This window comes from Onychomys torridus, chromosome 6 (genome assembly GCF_903995425.1).
Source record: "Onychomys torridus chromosome 6, mOncTor1.1, whole genome shotgun sequence".
NCBI classification, from domain to species: domain Eukaryota; kingdom Metazoa; phylum Chordata; class Mammalia; order Rodentia; family Cricetidae; genus Onychomys; species Onychomys torridus.
In genome coordinates, this window is record NC_050448.1 from 15,968,526 (window position 1) to 15,984,810 (window position 16,285).

The 16,285-nt window shown below is 38.4% G+C and overlaps 1 protein-coding gene across 4 annotated transcripts in view; it reads left to right on the plus strand.

The window, feature by feature from the left end:
- Atp11b (ATPase phospholipid transporting 11B (putative)) overlaps nt 1-13,072 on the plus strand; it is a 95,353-nt gene extending 82,281 nt beyond the window's left edge. The window contains exons 29-30 of one of the 4 annotated variants that reach the window (XM_036189600.1): nt 7,291-7,421; nt 11,844-13,072. In XM_036189600.1, coding sequence (XP_036045493.1) covers nt 7,291-7,421; nt 11,844-11,925 — 213 coding nt within the window. In that variant the 3' untranslated portion in view covers nt 11,926-13,072. Of the gene's footprint in view, nt 1-2,268; nt 2,393-7,290; nt 7,422-11,843 lie in introns of those variants that run through there. The other 3 variants (XM_036189601.1, XM_036189603.1, XM_036189602.1) reach the window with 3 other exon arrangements.
- The last annotated feature ends 3,213 nt before the right edge of the window (nt 13,073-16,285 follow it).

Genomic DNA, 16,285 nt, shown 5'->3' on the forward strand with positions numbered 1-16,285 from the left:
TGCATCAATAAAGAGTCGAGCATTTTTCTTAGCACAGCTCTGTCTCTAATTTGACCTTAATTAATATGTATATTAAAATTTAAAAGTGATACCCATTCTTCTTCAAGAAGAAAATTCGGTGGAAATTGAACATGAGGACAGAGAACTGTACCTTGTTGCATAGTTTTACACCTATCTTTTCTAGCATAATTCTAATGCTTCTGCTTGTCATAGCATATGTAAGAATGCTCCTGCATGTTGGGTAGTTAAAAAGTTATCACAACATTTAAGCCTAAGTTGTAATCACCTGGAAGTAAGAATTGCCTGTTTTTGTCTTTTCTTTATTTTGTCTTGCCTTAATCTATGATATAAATACGTGTGCATGTGTGTCTTTGTATACTATGGTGGCTGTGTAATTATCTTATCTTTGCTGTTCTTTACTGCATCTATAAATTGAAATGTATATTTTATGTATCTTATATTTAAGTCTATCTCCACAGCCATGCCAGTTTGGAAGTTTGCAAAATAACAACCACTAATCTCAAGATGTCTTTTAATAGGAAATGAAAGCTGAAATCCTAGAACTTTTGACACTATAACACATTTATATATATATATGTTTGGTTTTTTGTTTTGAAACAGGGTCTCTGGCTGTACTGGAACTCACTAGGTAGACCAGGCTGGCCTCAAACTCACAGAGATCCACCTGTCTCTGCTTGTGAATGCTGGGATTAAAGGCATGTGCCACCAGCCTGGCAATTATGTATATTTTAAATTATTTTTTATTCTCAAAATTTCTAATTTGTGTGTATTCACATGATCACATGAATAGCTTTGACAAAATACCATTTAACATTCAGGTGATATAGTATGAATTTATAACTTAAAAGGTGTTTTAAAGTTTTACTAACCTTTTTTATTATTAGCTTTAAATTTCTTACTTTGAATGATAACTATAATAATTATACTATTATAGCAAATGAGTGGTAATAAAAATAGCAAATGAGTGGTAAACATTTTTCATATCTACAAGATCTAAATGTGAAAGTTTGATTTTTACTTCTGGTTGAGGCAAATATGTATACCCCACTTTTATCAATAGCTGACTTTCTACAATCAGTGGCTTTCTATCTTGTCTTTGAGGATCGGCCAGTTGGAGAGTTTATTACATGAATGAACACTGACCAGCTCTTGTTAAGGGACGATAACTTGCATTGTGATTAACTGTATTGTTATGAATTTGTAGTTTTACATATTTTGGCTTCAATCAAGCCCCTTTTAAAAAGCAATACTAGACACAAAAGAATGAGGAAAGAAAGTGATATTATAAGATTGTAATAAACTAGTAGCATTACCGTTCTTCTGAAAGATTGCCATGAAAACAGCTCTTTGGGTCAGGTGTCACAGATGAAGGACTACTCCCCTCACAGCAGGCCTGAGTGCTGGTACCACACTCTGTCCTTCTAGTGTGTTGCTCTGTACACATCCCAACATGTTATCCTTCCTACAAGTCTAGCTTTGTTCCACAGTACATGGATGCTTTTTATACTGTTAACTGAAAATCAGCAACAATGAAGAACAGTAAGAAGCCACTGCTCTCAGCCAAAGCCAGACAGAAATAGGGTGACCTTCCCTGGGCTGGAGAGATGGCTCAGTGGTTAAGAGCAGTGGCTGTTCTCTCAGAGGACAGCCCCCATCTGGTGTCTCACAGCTGTCTATAACTCCAGCTCCAGGGGCTCTAACACCCTCTTCTGGCTTCCACAGGCACCAGGCTCAGGCTCCTATATGCATGGAGGCAAAACACTCATACACATAAAAAATAAATATTTTTTTAAGTTGACATTCCCTGAAGAAATATTTTAACTTAATTTTATTAACCAGTAAATCATGATCTCTTTCCACATTTGCTATTTATGGGCCATGTGACCCTTCTGCTCTCCAGTCCAGTTAAAAGTAGAGCAGTGTCCTGAGGTGAGAGTGTATGGGTGAGAAAACAAATGCTAAGGCGGCACTTAGTTTTACAGAAGAAATAGAATTTAACTAAAGAAAACTTGGTTTTACTAGACTCTGCTTCGAAGAGCTTGGCACTCATGGCTTCGTATGGTGTGCTTTGCTGTAGTCTCCAAGAAGCTCCTTGGCTCTTTTTGTCCTGTGACAGTAACTGTGCTGTTGTGTGAATTTTCATCTGTGCCTCACAGATTGTAGCCCCACCCTACTGCTTTGATTTTAAACTATATACTGTGAGAGTATTATTCTAATATAAGACTTACTGCTTTTCTATCCTTCTAGATGGAAGAAGATAAGGGTTCAGTCGGCTCAGCATATGAATTTGCTGAAAGCCAGCACAGAGGGGAGGACAGTAGGCACCTGCTAGCTGAGGTGCAGCCAGCAGGACAGTGGTTGCGTGCACTAGGTAGTACTTTGCTGGGCCTTCTTGGGGACTCCTACACTGCATTCTCATGCTTTGGGGTATGGCATGGAGAATCATCATCATATTTCCATTTCACTGTACTGATTCTGCACTGTTCCTTGTATATTGTTTTGCCTTAGTTCTTTACCTTGTTTGTACCCCATAACTTTTTATGTTTATCCCTGAATTTCTTGTTCGTGTTTCTTTGGATTTACAGTGATAAATCACACTTGAGATTCTATCAGAGTAAGGTGTTTTCATAGCCTGCTGTCTTACATTCAAGAAGTTATTCCTTTCCACTTCTTTTGAAAGTATGTCATGCCTTATCATTTTGAAATCATTATCCCCTTTGAAGTTATAATTGTGTATATTTTAATGTAGACAATGAATTACTGAAGTCTTCCTCTCTTTGGAGTTGAATAATCAAGTGAGCAAGTGTGCTTAGACTGAGTGACTAGTTTTCCACTAACTGGCATTTAACAGACTTATCTTTTTCATACATTTTTCATAGTTGTAGCTCTATAAAAACATTAATTGTTGGGGCTGCAGATGGCTCAGTGGTTAAGAATACTTGCTGTTCTTGCAGAGGACCTGGTTTGGTCCTCAACACCCACATGGTGACTCACTACCATCTCCAGGCATGTACATGGTACACATACATAGGTGCAGACAAAACACTACATGAAATAAGTAAATCTAAAAAAAATTGTTATGGGAATAGTTTACTCCTCTTTTGAAGAATAAATCTAAGCTACTTCTAGGTATAATTAGGATATGAACAACATTTTGGTTTGTAGTACTTATAAATCCTACCACCAGTAATTGTATTTTTCCTTACTTGTCATTTCATTGTGATTTCTGTTGAAGAAGATGTTGTAGTCCCATCTGTAATAAGCAAACAGAGGAACCTGAAGACAGAGCCACTTAGAGTATAAGTCTTTCAGCTTTATTATAAATCAGATCATGGAACATATACAGTAATTTGAAAAAATAGGAATTATCCTGTGAGACATATTTTAAAGTTATATTTCTTTAGTGGATTGCCTTCAGTGAGGGCAGTTAATTGGATCTCAATAATTAGTAGTAGTAGTAGAGGAGGAGGAGTAATTCAGAAGAAATTTAAATGAATTCTGAATTTTCATTTTGATTTGATGTGTTTCAAAAGATAATAGTTAGGTGGCTGGAGATGTAGCTCAATTGGTAGAGTGCTTGCCTAGCCTGCACAAAGCCTTGAGTTCAATCTCACCACTGCACAAACTGGGCATAGTGGCATATATCTTCGATCTTAACACTCAGGATATGGAGTCAGAAGGGTCAGGGAGGAGTTCAAGGTCATCCTTGACTACATAGCAAGTTCAAGGTCAGCCTGAGCTGCATGAGACCCTGGACTTTATAAGTCAAGTTCCTCCTTTTCACCTAGGACATTAACTTACCCTTTCTATCATATTGGGGAATTTTAGTGTTTAACAAATACTGATGTTCTGCCTTACCCAAACTATGAATTGCCAGCGTATATTGTTAAAGAAACAGTTGAATAAATGTATCATTTATATAAAAGGACTCTCCAGTCTCCTTTGAAACTAGGAATAAGTCAGTTGTTAAAATGTTTATATAATAATCTAATTTTTCATTTATTTTAGTTTTACGTGTGTGGTGTGTGTGCATATGTGGAGTATGTGTGCACGTATATGGTGTGTTTAGGCATGTTTGTGTGTGGAGGCCCCAGGCTAATGCTGGAGGTCATCCTGAGTGTGTTTCCTCTTTCTCCATCAGGGTCGCTCTCGCTCTCTCTCTCTCGCTCTCTCTCTCTCTCTCTCTCTCTCTGGCTCTCAATTTAATCTGGCACTCCCCGTTTCAACTGGTTGAACTAGCCATCTTACTCTAGGAAACAGCCCTGTCTCTACTTTCCCAGTACTGGAGTTTCAGACAGGCTGCCACGCCAGGACTTTCCTGTGGGTTCTGGGGCTCCAGTACAGTACAGTGAGGCTTCATGCCCACACTGCAAGCTCTTTGCCTGCTGTGCTCTCTCCCCAGCTCCCAGTCAATATAGTTTTTAATTGTATGCTTATTTTGGTGTTGAAGTGAGGCACCATATGTAGAAAGCTCCCAAGCCAACATGGAGAGATTTCATTTATGTTTGTAAATGTCTTTCAAAGTTTTATCATTTTGGAGTTGTTTGTGTCACTTAGAGGGAAGGAGAACAGAAGGGTGATTGATCAAACTGTAAGCTGGAAACATGTTCTGAATCCAGAAGGATGGCCAGCCATCCTCAACCATCCCCAACTGCTGAATGAGGAGATAAAGCTCTTGCTTGTTCTAGAGAACTTACGATTCTTAACAAAATTTGAAATTCAACAATAATTTGTGATCTTTGATTTCACATCAAAAAGAAAACATTTCTCTAAAAGCAAAAAAAATTTTTTTAATATCCTGTCCATCAAGTACCAATACTGTTATGCTTGTGATAAATATGAATTCTTAAAAGTACAATACATAATGATATATGGAAAATAATCCCTGGTTTAAAAAAGTTGTTAGGTTTACTAGTTATAGGGTTAGTTTGCCAAATTGCTCTGAAGTTTTTCTTAACTCTGTCTCTACCAGATCAGAAACCACTTACTTCATACTCAATGAAAGTCTTTGGAGGTTAGCATTGAGCCACCAATCTCACTGTGATTCACACTACTGCTCTGACCTTTCACCCTTTCCTTACCCTCACCTCACTAGATGAGTGCAGGGTTGCTCCCTCTGAGAATTGCCACGCTGCCTTCTTTTGACTTTCAGGACTTCTACCATTTAAGGGATGCTCCAAAGCAATACAAAGAATCCAGAGAGATCCTGCAGTTGGAGTGAGATAGTAGTATTTAACCTGAGCATGAGCAACACCTCCATCGGCTGGTGTGGAGCGTAGAGCATCCTCCCATCAGGAAAGAAGCTGCAGTCCAGTGCTTTGCTTCAGCTTCAGCATGAGGGAATACAGGAGTCAGCAAAGCCTAAACTGGCAACTGTTGAGAACCTGTTGCCTAGGGCAGGATTATACAGACCCCCTTCGTTGTACATTTCAGTTACTTCTATGGTAGTGAATGGGTCCTGGTTCTTGGTACATTGGGTGGGATAAGGGAGCAAGTTTCTTAAGTAGTTGACCAACACAAAACGGATCCCATGGGGTGGGGTGTGGTGTGGTGTGGTGTGTGTATATGAGTGTGTGTGTGTACACGTGCGCACATGCATTTTTTTGTATTGTTTTGGTATCTTTTGTCCTACTGGTTTTTGCTTCTTTGTGGGTTCTTTTTGTTTTTTGAATGAGAGAGAGGGAAGGAGAGAGAGAGAACATAAAGTTGGGTGGGTAGGGCATGGGAAGGATCGATGAGGAGTCTGAGGAAGAGAAAGAACATGAAATACATTGTATGAGAAAATGAAGTAGATTGTAGAATGGTGGGCTCAGGCTCCATCAGTTGAGGCTTATGCACATTCCTGACTCTAAAGTCTGTTTGAAGCTTTGTTGGGTTGGTGTTTCCCAAGCTTCCTATTTGGCCATAGGAACTCCTCTCTGAACTGTTTATGCAAACATCTCACAGAACACAGTTAAAGCAATGTTACATTAATTAAAGAATATGTGAGCTCTGCACTCTCAGTGCTTAGCAGAGCCCAGTGTTTGGGTGTGACAGGCACTTGCCAAACAAGGAACCCTCTTCCACTCCCACCACTTGGAATGAGCGGGGGCTCCATACATGCTCTTGTAGGACTCCACCATTTGCTTGCTTTCAGAATATCAGGTTATTTACATTTCACATGTGTGTCTCCGTCCATTGTGAGTTTCCACAGTGTCTTCTGTTACCATGCCTCACATGGCAAAAGTGATTCCCAACCTTGTAGATGTGAACTTTACCAAATTTATTTCATTCTTATTCCTGATATGGGACATTATATACATAAATGAAAATAAATTCAAGTAAGTTTTTTTTAACATGCACTCAGAAGGTAGAGGTAGATGGATTTTGTGATTTCAAAGTTAGTCTGGTCTACTCATTGAGTTCCAAGCCAGCCAGGACTATCTTATGAGAGCCTGTCTCAAAAACAGATAAAAAACAAAACAGTAATATTCTTGACTACCACAACCAAGGTTGGGATTCATTCAGCCATATGGTCAGACCATTTACCCTCATTTTAATAATTAAAGTTGCTAGTTGTGTGGGATTGGATTATCTTGCTGAGCCTATTTATGCCTGAATCAATATAAATCTTAGAAATTTGATAAATTCAACTTTAAATCTTCATAGTACTACTAACTTGCCTGACAAATTTTGACCCATGTTCCTCCTGCTCACTATTAGGATAACTTGATAATGGGCAAAGGTGGCATCTTAGAGTTGTTCAATACAACTTAAAACCTTAAAGGTAAATAAGTATGGAGTAGCTGTGTTGAGTATTTGTCCATGGCACATAAGAAACACTACTAAAGGTCTTACTAATTTGTTGATCTTATTCTTACCAGACATGTACATCCTGCCAAGTTATTTCCCAGTCTTCAAGATAGTTTATACTCCACTGTTCTCAGTTGTTGGACATTTGTTCATTAATCATAACTGCAGGAACATTGCACCTAAGCAAAACTCCAAGAACTAGAGTTGTAGTTGGCATAAACCAACTTACCATAGCAAATTATTAAGTGGAAAAATAATAAACCTTTGCAGACTTAAATACCTATCTACCCATCTTTATACCATTATTTAACTAGGCGTCTGATTATGATTGTACTTCAAAGAGTTCTGTATATTTCATATTGTAGTAAAACATGTATGTTTGTATCAATCACTTTCAGTTTCAAAATACTTGTTTTGATTTCTTAATGGTTTTATGAAGTCCACATCTATGAGTAACTAACTTATGTTCTTCTACAGCTTGCTGAAGCACGTTCAAGTGTCAAGTGCTTGGACTCCATGTGCTGTTTCCCAGGAGAGACCCCTTGCACATCTGTTGGAAGAATGCTGGAGCGAGTCATAGGAAGGTGTAGTCCCAACCCTATCAGCAGGTGTGACATTTCACTGATTAGCTGTTTGTACAGATGAGTGTCCTGTAAAGGTGCAGAAAGAGCCTGCAGCTGCAGGTACCAGGAAGTCTGCTGGGTTTACCCAGTGGAGGAGGGAGCTTGATGATTAATTCTTTGTAGTTTTGTGATGTGGTCCTTTGACTCAAAGGGAGAGAAGGTATCTTTGAGGAGACTTTTCATCCAATGAACAAAATAGTGGTTTTAGTCTTTCTAAGATGCAGTGAATAGGAGGAGTATGTGTATGGTACTCTTCCCTGGAGTACTACTTTAGTCATTATTATTTTATCTATGCTCCTGTTTTATTCTTTGCTAGGTGTTTGGGTTTGGTTGTTCTTTTTCCTACTGCTTTTTGTCATTACAAAAATAACCTCCACACTCAATGTCAAACACCATTGCTTTCCTTATTCCTTACCTTTGTTTTCTAAAGCTAGTCAGTGATTCAAGGCTACACAGGAAGGCTGTTCTGTTCCATGCTCCTTCCTCAGATGTCTGTAGTGAAGTTTAAAAGGAGTTTTGATTTTTAAGTTTCTTTGATTTGGCATTTATTGTCCAACTGTATGTTAGAACAGGTTTGAACAATGCTTCTAATATTAATTGTGATAAATTATGGATCCGAAGAATCTGGGGTTGGTTTTTTTATCCTTTCTGAAGTCTATTTCTTAATTAGATTTATCACAGCTTATTTTTATGTATCACAGCCCCAAATTTTATTGGGGGGTAAATAGCATTTACAATTCTTTCTTTCTTTCTTTGTGTGTTTATCCAAGATGCAGATGATTATTAGGTCCTAGAGAGTGACATCGCCTCTGTGCTTGCTCTCACACTGCTTCCCCAAGTCAAAGCCACAGCACACTGGGTGTTGGTAAAGGCTGTGATTGACACACAAAGGTGCTAGTTTCCGTTCTCCCCGTGTGCCCTGGGAATATTAAATCAGTGGCTTAGGAGAGCCCAAGAACACCCTAAGAGATAAATGAAGGGGGGAAGCATTGTTTTTTCCTTTTGGAAAAATTACTTTTAATATTTGGTTAGCTTTATATTTTGAAAAATAGCAGGCATGGTATCACTCATATAACATGGAATATAGTCTCTTGTGAACATGTTCTCAACTCACTTTACATTTGGCTTTGCCATGACTTTGTAAATACACTGCCTGTGGCTTCAACCCTCATTTGTCCTGACTTGAATATAACATAGGATCCAAAATATTTCTGTGATGCAATAGTAATTTCAGCCTACTAGAACAGATTGCTATGTACAGGTAAATGTACTGGAATATTGGTATCTTACATACAGACATTGAAAAAATTATAAGAGAGTTCTATAGTGTTCCTAGGTAATAGTTTTACCGAAAGATATTTCAGAAGTGTCTTACATTGTTGTTTTATCTATTGACATTCCTTCTTGCTTGGAACCTAGATGGGGATTAGATTAAGATAGTATACTAGAACTTCTATATAGTTTTTACTTTCAATAAGAAGTTGTCTTTAATGGTGGTACACATATTTGCTAGTGATGAAAAAGACTAGAATTAGTTTTAAATGAGCCTTTTCCCCGTTTTCTGTATACTCTTGCTGTCTTGCTACCAGTTGTGTTCTGTGTCCCCATTCTTTGTACCACTATTTTTCTAACTGTCCCCCCTGGAAATCTATCTGCCTGGGAGTTACTGGATTTATTTTAGCATGTCTTCTTAAAGGTGATTATTACTGTCAGTATTTCTGTTTACTCAGAATTATACCATATTCTTTTTCTAAGTTAGTTTTTCCTAATAAAATGTTCACTTCAGTAATTAATTCTCTGTTTGGCAGGCACAGTGCTATCAGCTTCTCAGGTTGTACCATTGGCTACTGTTGTCATTTTCTCCTCTTTGTAGCTAAGTTACCCAAAGAGTCTGTGCCGATTCATTTTCCTGCAGTACAGAGCTGGTTGGTGTTTTTCAAAGGGCTGTAACAGTTGCTGTAACCTATCAGCATTGTGCGAAACTCCTAACAGTCATAGTTTCTACGTATTTGTATGAAATAGTTTTAGCATTTCTGATTTGATATGGAACAACCACTATTCTACATTTGTGTTTCATGTCCAGTTTGAAGGGATAGGTGAACCTTCCAGTGCAAGGTGTGGCAGCTCAGGGCTGCTTTACCACTAACAGTACTGAGCATATCTGGAGACAAAAACAACTTCTGTATGGTACATGGGCCTGCCCGCTAAGTTCTGCCATCCAGACACAAAAACTTGTGTGTTTTTTAACTGATGTTGTTAAGGCAGCATATTCTGTGGCAAGCCCAGTTTCCAAGGGAACATCATGGTGCTGTGTAAAGGACATGCCACATTCTATCCCAAGGACCTATACTTCAGCAGTGACTGACAGTCTATGTGTACTTCACTTGCAGTTATGAGTTACCTTCTTGTCATCACAGGTACTTGGGAGTTTGAGACAGGAGGATCTTCTTTTGAGGCCTGAGCCACTTCATGAGCACTCTCTCTCATAGACAGACAGAAAGGGGGGAGGGAATTAGCATTGTGATTGTCTTGGTTTCATTTCCTGTTGATGTGCTAGACTCTGTGACAAAAGCAGCTTTAGGAAGAAAGTGCTCCTTCTGCCTCCTAGTTAAAGGCAGACAGAGGCCATCATGGTAGGGAGTCAAGAGAAAAGAAGCCTAAAGCAGCTGGCCACACTGCATCCATAGTCAGCACAGAGAGATGAATGCCAGGGTGAGAGAAGGAACTCAGTTCATCGGTGTCTCAGGTGTTTAATACTCTGTCAGAGTAAATGCACGAGTGTTCCAAAAATGAAAAACTAAAGATACACTACCTAATGAATTTGTTCTCTGTCAGCAGTGGTTTGGGAAGAAAAAAAACTAGTGAGAGATTCTTGCAGATTAAAATTGGATATTCGACTCCGTCGGTGTGTAGGCAGTTAAAATTAAAACAATACTGTTTCCTGAATACTCAAAAGAAATATTCATATTCTCACTTTTATTCATTTACTTTATAATTGTTGGCTGCCTACTACCTGCTGGATTGAGTTCTCAGTGATTGAGAGAACTGTAAACAAGACTGTCCTGAAGTCAAAGTGGAAGGTCGCAGGCTTCTGACAAGCATGAACACAAGGCTACTGTTAGCATTGATGCTCGCTTTATCAGTGTGTCTCCTTGCTCACTGACCTAAGTTACATACAGCGAGTCATTGGGACACAAGATGCCAGTACAAATGACTCAGGGCTTCTAGCTTTAACCCTGCCTAGGGGAGCTGGAGGTCTGGCAGGAGCTGCGTGCTGTGTGTTTAAAGTTACCCCCTTTCAATTTTTATAAAATCCCTGGGTAAGTTTGCTACTGTTGTTGGGCTAAGGGCATGTGTTTTGAGCATGGCAGACTGCTTGTGGAGTTGTTATTTCATCTTCAGTTAATTCAGCTAATTCAAAATGACATCTGCAAGTGAGCTATTGTATATTTAACTGCTTAGCTTAAGGCCTTGTCAGTCAGCCAGTAGTTACCTTTCCAGACTAGTAAAGAATCTGCAAGTGTCTTTGATATCTTCTGATGCTAATCATTTATGACATTCATGCTAGTTAAGCTGAAATCCTTAGAGTAGAATGTATACCCAAAAGTGACCAAAAATATGAATGCTTCATTCCAAGGTTTTTGGTAGGTATCTTTTTTTTTCCTGTAATGTCAAAACACAAATTGACTTGGTTTTCAGGAAAACTGAATGTATGGGTTATTGATTTTTACTCTTTGCCATTTGTGTGTGTGTGGCATATGTGTACATTCGTGTGTGTGTGTGTGTGTGTGTGTGTGTGTGTGTGTGTGTGTGTGTACATGCAGGAACTGGAGGCAGGTGTCAGTGCCGTCCTTCGCCGTTCTCCACTGTGTTTATTGAGACAGGTCTCTCACTGTACACAGTATTTGCCATTTGGTAGGGCTGCTTGTGGGATCTGCTTGTCTCTGCCTCGCACTGGCATCCCAGGCTCACACAGCCATGCTCAGCTTTTTTTTGTAGGTGTGGGGGTTCCTGAAGTTGTTGTGTTTGCATCGCAGGCCCTTTATCAGCTCCCCAGCACCCATCTCTCTAGCCCCCGGATGTGTGTAATTCTTAGTAGTATACTTACTTCTCACTAGTTACTAAGATTTCAAAAGCGCTATATTTCCTACCTGTGGAAACTGGGTTAATTTCTGTATATGATAACTAACTATAAGCATAATTTTTCTCAAGCATTTGTGTAATCTAGAGTAGGGTTCAACCCTAATTTGGAGAACTCCTTAGTATTTAGAAATGAATCAGTGATTATTTTAAACTTTAAATTGTATTTTGGTCCTAATATTTTATTTATGTCCTGGTTTTTGTCTTGTTTGTTTCTAACTAACCATGGATTGTGGTGAGCCAAACTTTTCTCTTTGTTACTTTAAGGTTGTGGAGTGCATCGGATCCTTTCTATACCAATGACAGGAGCATCTTGACTCTCTCCCCAATGGACTCATCTACTTGTTAAAGGGACAGTGGGATTCTGTGGGGACAAATTCACTGGTCCTCAGATTTGGGGTCATCATCCTATAAAAGGCCACAGTGGCTCTGAAGTTCTTCTCTGAAGTTACTTTCTGAAGTCTCTGGAGGAGTTGGAAGCTTCTTGGAGTTCCACGGGAAACAGGAAGTTACAAGAACCGTGCTCTATTCTTTTTCATTGGAATGTGAGCATACTAAAACTTGAGAATAGAGATACTTCTAGTCTCTTTGTCTGGTTTGTCCCTTCTGCTCATAGGACTTCTGGTGGCATTGCAGCCTTTGCTGGGGCCACTATGCTTTAATATCAAGGTAGAAGAAAGGGGTAACTCTTGAGTATGTGTATTTTTAGGATTAGTGTGGTTCGGGACTCTTCTACTTAAATCTGCTTCTGTAAATTATGCTAAAGATTTGCCTTGAGAACTCTATTTTTTTTATTAGATTATATTTGAAGCTTTTCGTGGGGAAAGTTAATGTGAATATTAAAGAATTTTGGTCTTTCAGTGACCTGTATTGTTAATTCATTAGTGCTTTTTAAGTCACAGCAAACTTGGAGAGCACGTTTCTAAGCCTTGTCCTCTGTAGTGTAGGTAGTAAGCTTATTCTGATACCAGACTTCTTTACCAATACTGTAACACAGCCAGTGAAGCTAATCCTACAAGTGCGAAAGGAGTTTTACATCTCATGTCCAAGTCAGAGTTAGGGCCATGCACTAGACTTCAAATTGGTGTTTGCTAATGTTTTTGTGGCCAAGTATTTAATCTGTAGTGGGTAAATTAGACACCATTATCACATTAATTTTCTGAGTCTGTCTTATCTTTTGCATGCTTCAACCTGGCTAATATATTTAAATTGCCCCCCCCATTACCCACTCCCTCTCCAAAGACTCTGTTCATAATTTTATGATAATGTTGTAAAGTTCAATTGTATCAATAAAAAAACAAGTTTGAACAGTATCTAAATATTGCAGATACATTTAATTAATACAAATTAACATATAAGCCATAAAATCTTTCTATTCCCACTGTAAACCAGCCTTGAGAATAAAGGACTTTTCGTTAAAAATCTTTTTGTTTTTAGGTTATTATATGTAATCTAATTTAATGCAGACTGCCACAATAAAGTGAATTATGCTTCCAGTCTCATTGTAAGGTGTATTATCAGGTATGATTATGAATGGAAATGACACAAAGTTAAAAAATACTAAATTTTTGTCAGCAAAAATGAATTTTATCAGCAATCAGTTAATATGCTATGGATGATTAATCAGATACATATTATTCTTAATTCCTTAAATCTCAAGTTTTAGTTTCCCGATGACCTGTCACTGAGACTTCAGTGTTACTTATTTTATGTAGAAGTAGTGTTTTAAGATTTGTGAATGATTATGGGAGAACTACCACCTAGCTCTAAGCATGTGATTCTGTACACACCTAAGGTCATAGAAAATAATGCAGTGAGGCTTTGTCAGTTTCTCTCAGAAGTCGGTGATTGCTCAAAGGTTTGTTCTGCAGCCTTCGGGCTCATTCCTCTTCACATGAGTGGGACTTCTAGCCTGTGCTGCTAAGGCAAGAATTACAGAGTGAGAATGAAGATTGTCTGTATGCAGATTAACTGTTTGCTTATCTGTTTCACTAATGCAAGGGTATTATCCATGTTCTCTGAATATTAATTTTCATAAACGGCCCTTTTTAACTTAGACATTATAGAATTATATTTCTGATGAGCTATTATTCTGGAAATACCTTAAAGGGATAATACTCATTCTCTTATTCATGTTCTAGAGATGAAATATTACATACACATTCAGTAAAATAGTTAATGGATAATAAATGCTTTATCCCTTAGAATATCTTAGAGAGCATACTTGCAGCAAAGTGACATTGAATAGGCAGGTTGACCTGTCTTATGGTGTTGATTATTGCAAAGAACTACAAAGTCACCAAAATAAGGCCAGGGTTCAGCTGGCCTAGATGTGGCCTAGCATTGATTGATAGTAATTTTGAGCATTCACCATTTTTATTTAGTTAAGAAGACTTCCTTTTATTTATTTTTTAATTTTTTTTTTTAATTTTATGTACTTTGGTGTTTTGCCTGTGTATGTCTGTGAGGGTGTTGGATTTCCTGGAACTGAAGTTACAGACAGTTGTGAGCTGCCATGTGGGTGCTGGGAATTGAACCCAGGTCCTCTGGAAGAGCAGTTAGTGCTCTTAGCCATCTCTCCAGCCCCCTCCCCCCTTTTTAAGTAGTGCTGAGGATCAAATTCATGGCTTTGTACATGCTAAGGAGGTGCTCAAATGCCAACATGAATCTACGCCTGCAGCCTATGTTCTACATAACAATGAATAGGGTTGGGCCATAGCTCAGTGGTAGAATGTTTGGCTAACATGTTCGAAGCCCTGGATTCCATCCCAAGCACCACAGTAAACAAATGAGACATCCACTGGTATACTCATTCTGCTTTTTAGCTCAGAACAACTGTTTTTAAAAGGAAAAGTATTTTCTACTTTCAAGAACATGATTTTCTTGCATTTACATAAGAATGTAATAATGCAGTGGAGGTTTTGTTTTGCTTTTGTTTTTAGTATTCTGGTGCTAATATTCATATGATAAAACTTTACTGCAAAATGTCTAAAGAGGTCCCCCTTGCATATTTCTGTCCAAGTCTTTGGGCAGTTCAACACTGAAAACCAACTTCTTTTATCTGTAAAGGGAGAGTACAATGCCAAATGTTGCTGTTAGTTTCCCAGTGGTCTCAAGTCTGTTTGCCTCATCTGAAGGCTGTAGACCTGAAGATCTTGACAAGCACTAAGTTAGTTGGCACAGTTGCCAATCAGCACCCTACTCAGCTTTAACAGTACAGGCTCGCTCAGCACAGAGTCAGCTATGGGCCAACGAGAACTGCAATTGTTATTGTTTGCTGTGGGGTAAGGAGAGATGCAGAATTTATGATTTTATTGCAACTACCTTTTCTTTGGAATGCAGAAAAGCTCCCAGAGTTGACCCAAACCCCAGCAATCTCCTGAGAAATATAAATGAGACAAATTGCCCTATTGAAAACACTGTGGTTAGCCCTTCATTAGTATTAGGACTGAGGTCGTTTCTATTACAAAATATTCAGGAACTGAACTTTTCTGAGATGCTTGAGACTCTTGTTGGACAGGGGTTAAAGCTACTACAAACTTTACAACTAAAAACAGAGTCTTCAAAATAAGCTTGGAGCATAGGGGAAAGGGAGTCTTCCATGTTTGTGTTTACCGTATTGAAGTCAGTTTGTAATATAATATAAGCAAGTATAAATTATCCAACCAAAGACATAAATGTTGTATTCATTTTGGCTTCCCTTTGTAGGCATTTTTATTTCTATCTTAAAATGAATCCTTTTCATAAAATTAATGCATTATTAAAGTGCTGTTTGATGCAAAATAACTTGAATAATATTCTACAAAATAAACCATCACTGATGATATATTTGTGGTGGTAACTGCTAGAGACATCCAGCAGTGTTTAGTGTTGGCCTCAGGCACTGTAGCTGTCCAGTGTCATCTTTTCAGTTTTCTGCATTATCAGTGACCATACTTACTTACTGTACAGCTCTAGTTTAAAGTTATAAAATTGATCAAATAAAAACTTTGCTATAGATGAGTGTTTCTCCATTATTTGAATTCATCCTTTGTCTTCTTATCATAGCCAGCAGTACCAAGCTTGTTTCAGGTTAGTTTCCCAAGTTAATTCTCCATTATTATATAGGAATATCAAGGCTTTCGCTGGCTGTATTATGGGAGCTGGGGGGTGTTGCTTTTTGACAGAGGGTCTTACTCTCTATCCCTGACTGGTCTGGAACTTATGTAGAACAGGCTGACCTTGAACTCCTCTGTTTATGCCTCCTGACTACAGGTGTGCATCTCAATGCCCCACATAAAATAATGCTTTTAAAAAAGAGTAACTATGAGATTCAGGATGTGGCTCTTTGAGCAAAGCACTTATTGTTTAACTGTGAGTATCTTAAGTTGAGATCACCAGAATCTGTTATTAAAGCCAGGCCTGTTAACTATCTATAATCCAAGTGTTCCTATTGATGACATGAGAGACAAAGACAGCAGAATCCCTAAAAGCTTGGAGGCCAAGCAGCCTGGTATATGTAAGCGCAAATATCAGAGACCCTGTCTCAAGCAAAGTAGCAAATAAGGCAGTTTAGAGAAAACCCATAGCCAACATCAACTTAAATGGAGAGAAATGCAAAGCAATTCCACAAAAATCAGGAGCAAGATAAAGTTATCCACTATCTCCATACCTATTGAATATAGTACTTGAAGTCATAGCTAAAGCACTCAGACAACTTCAGGAGATCA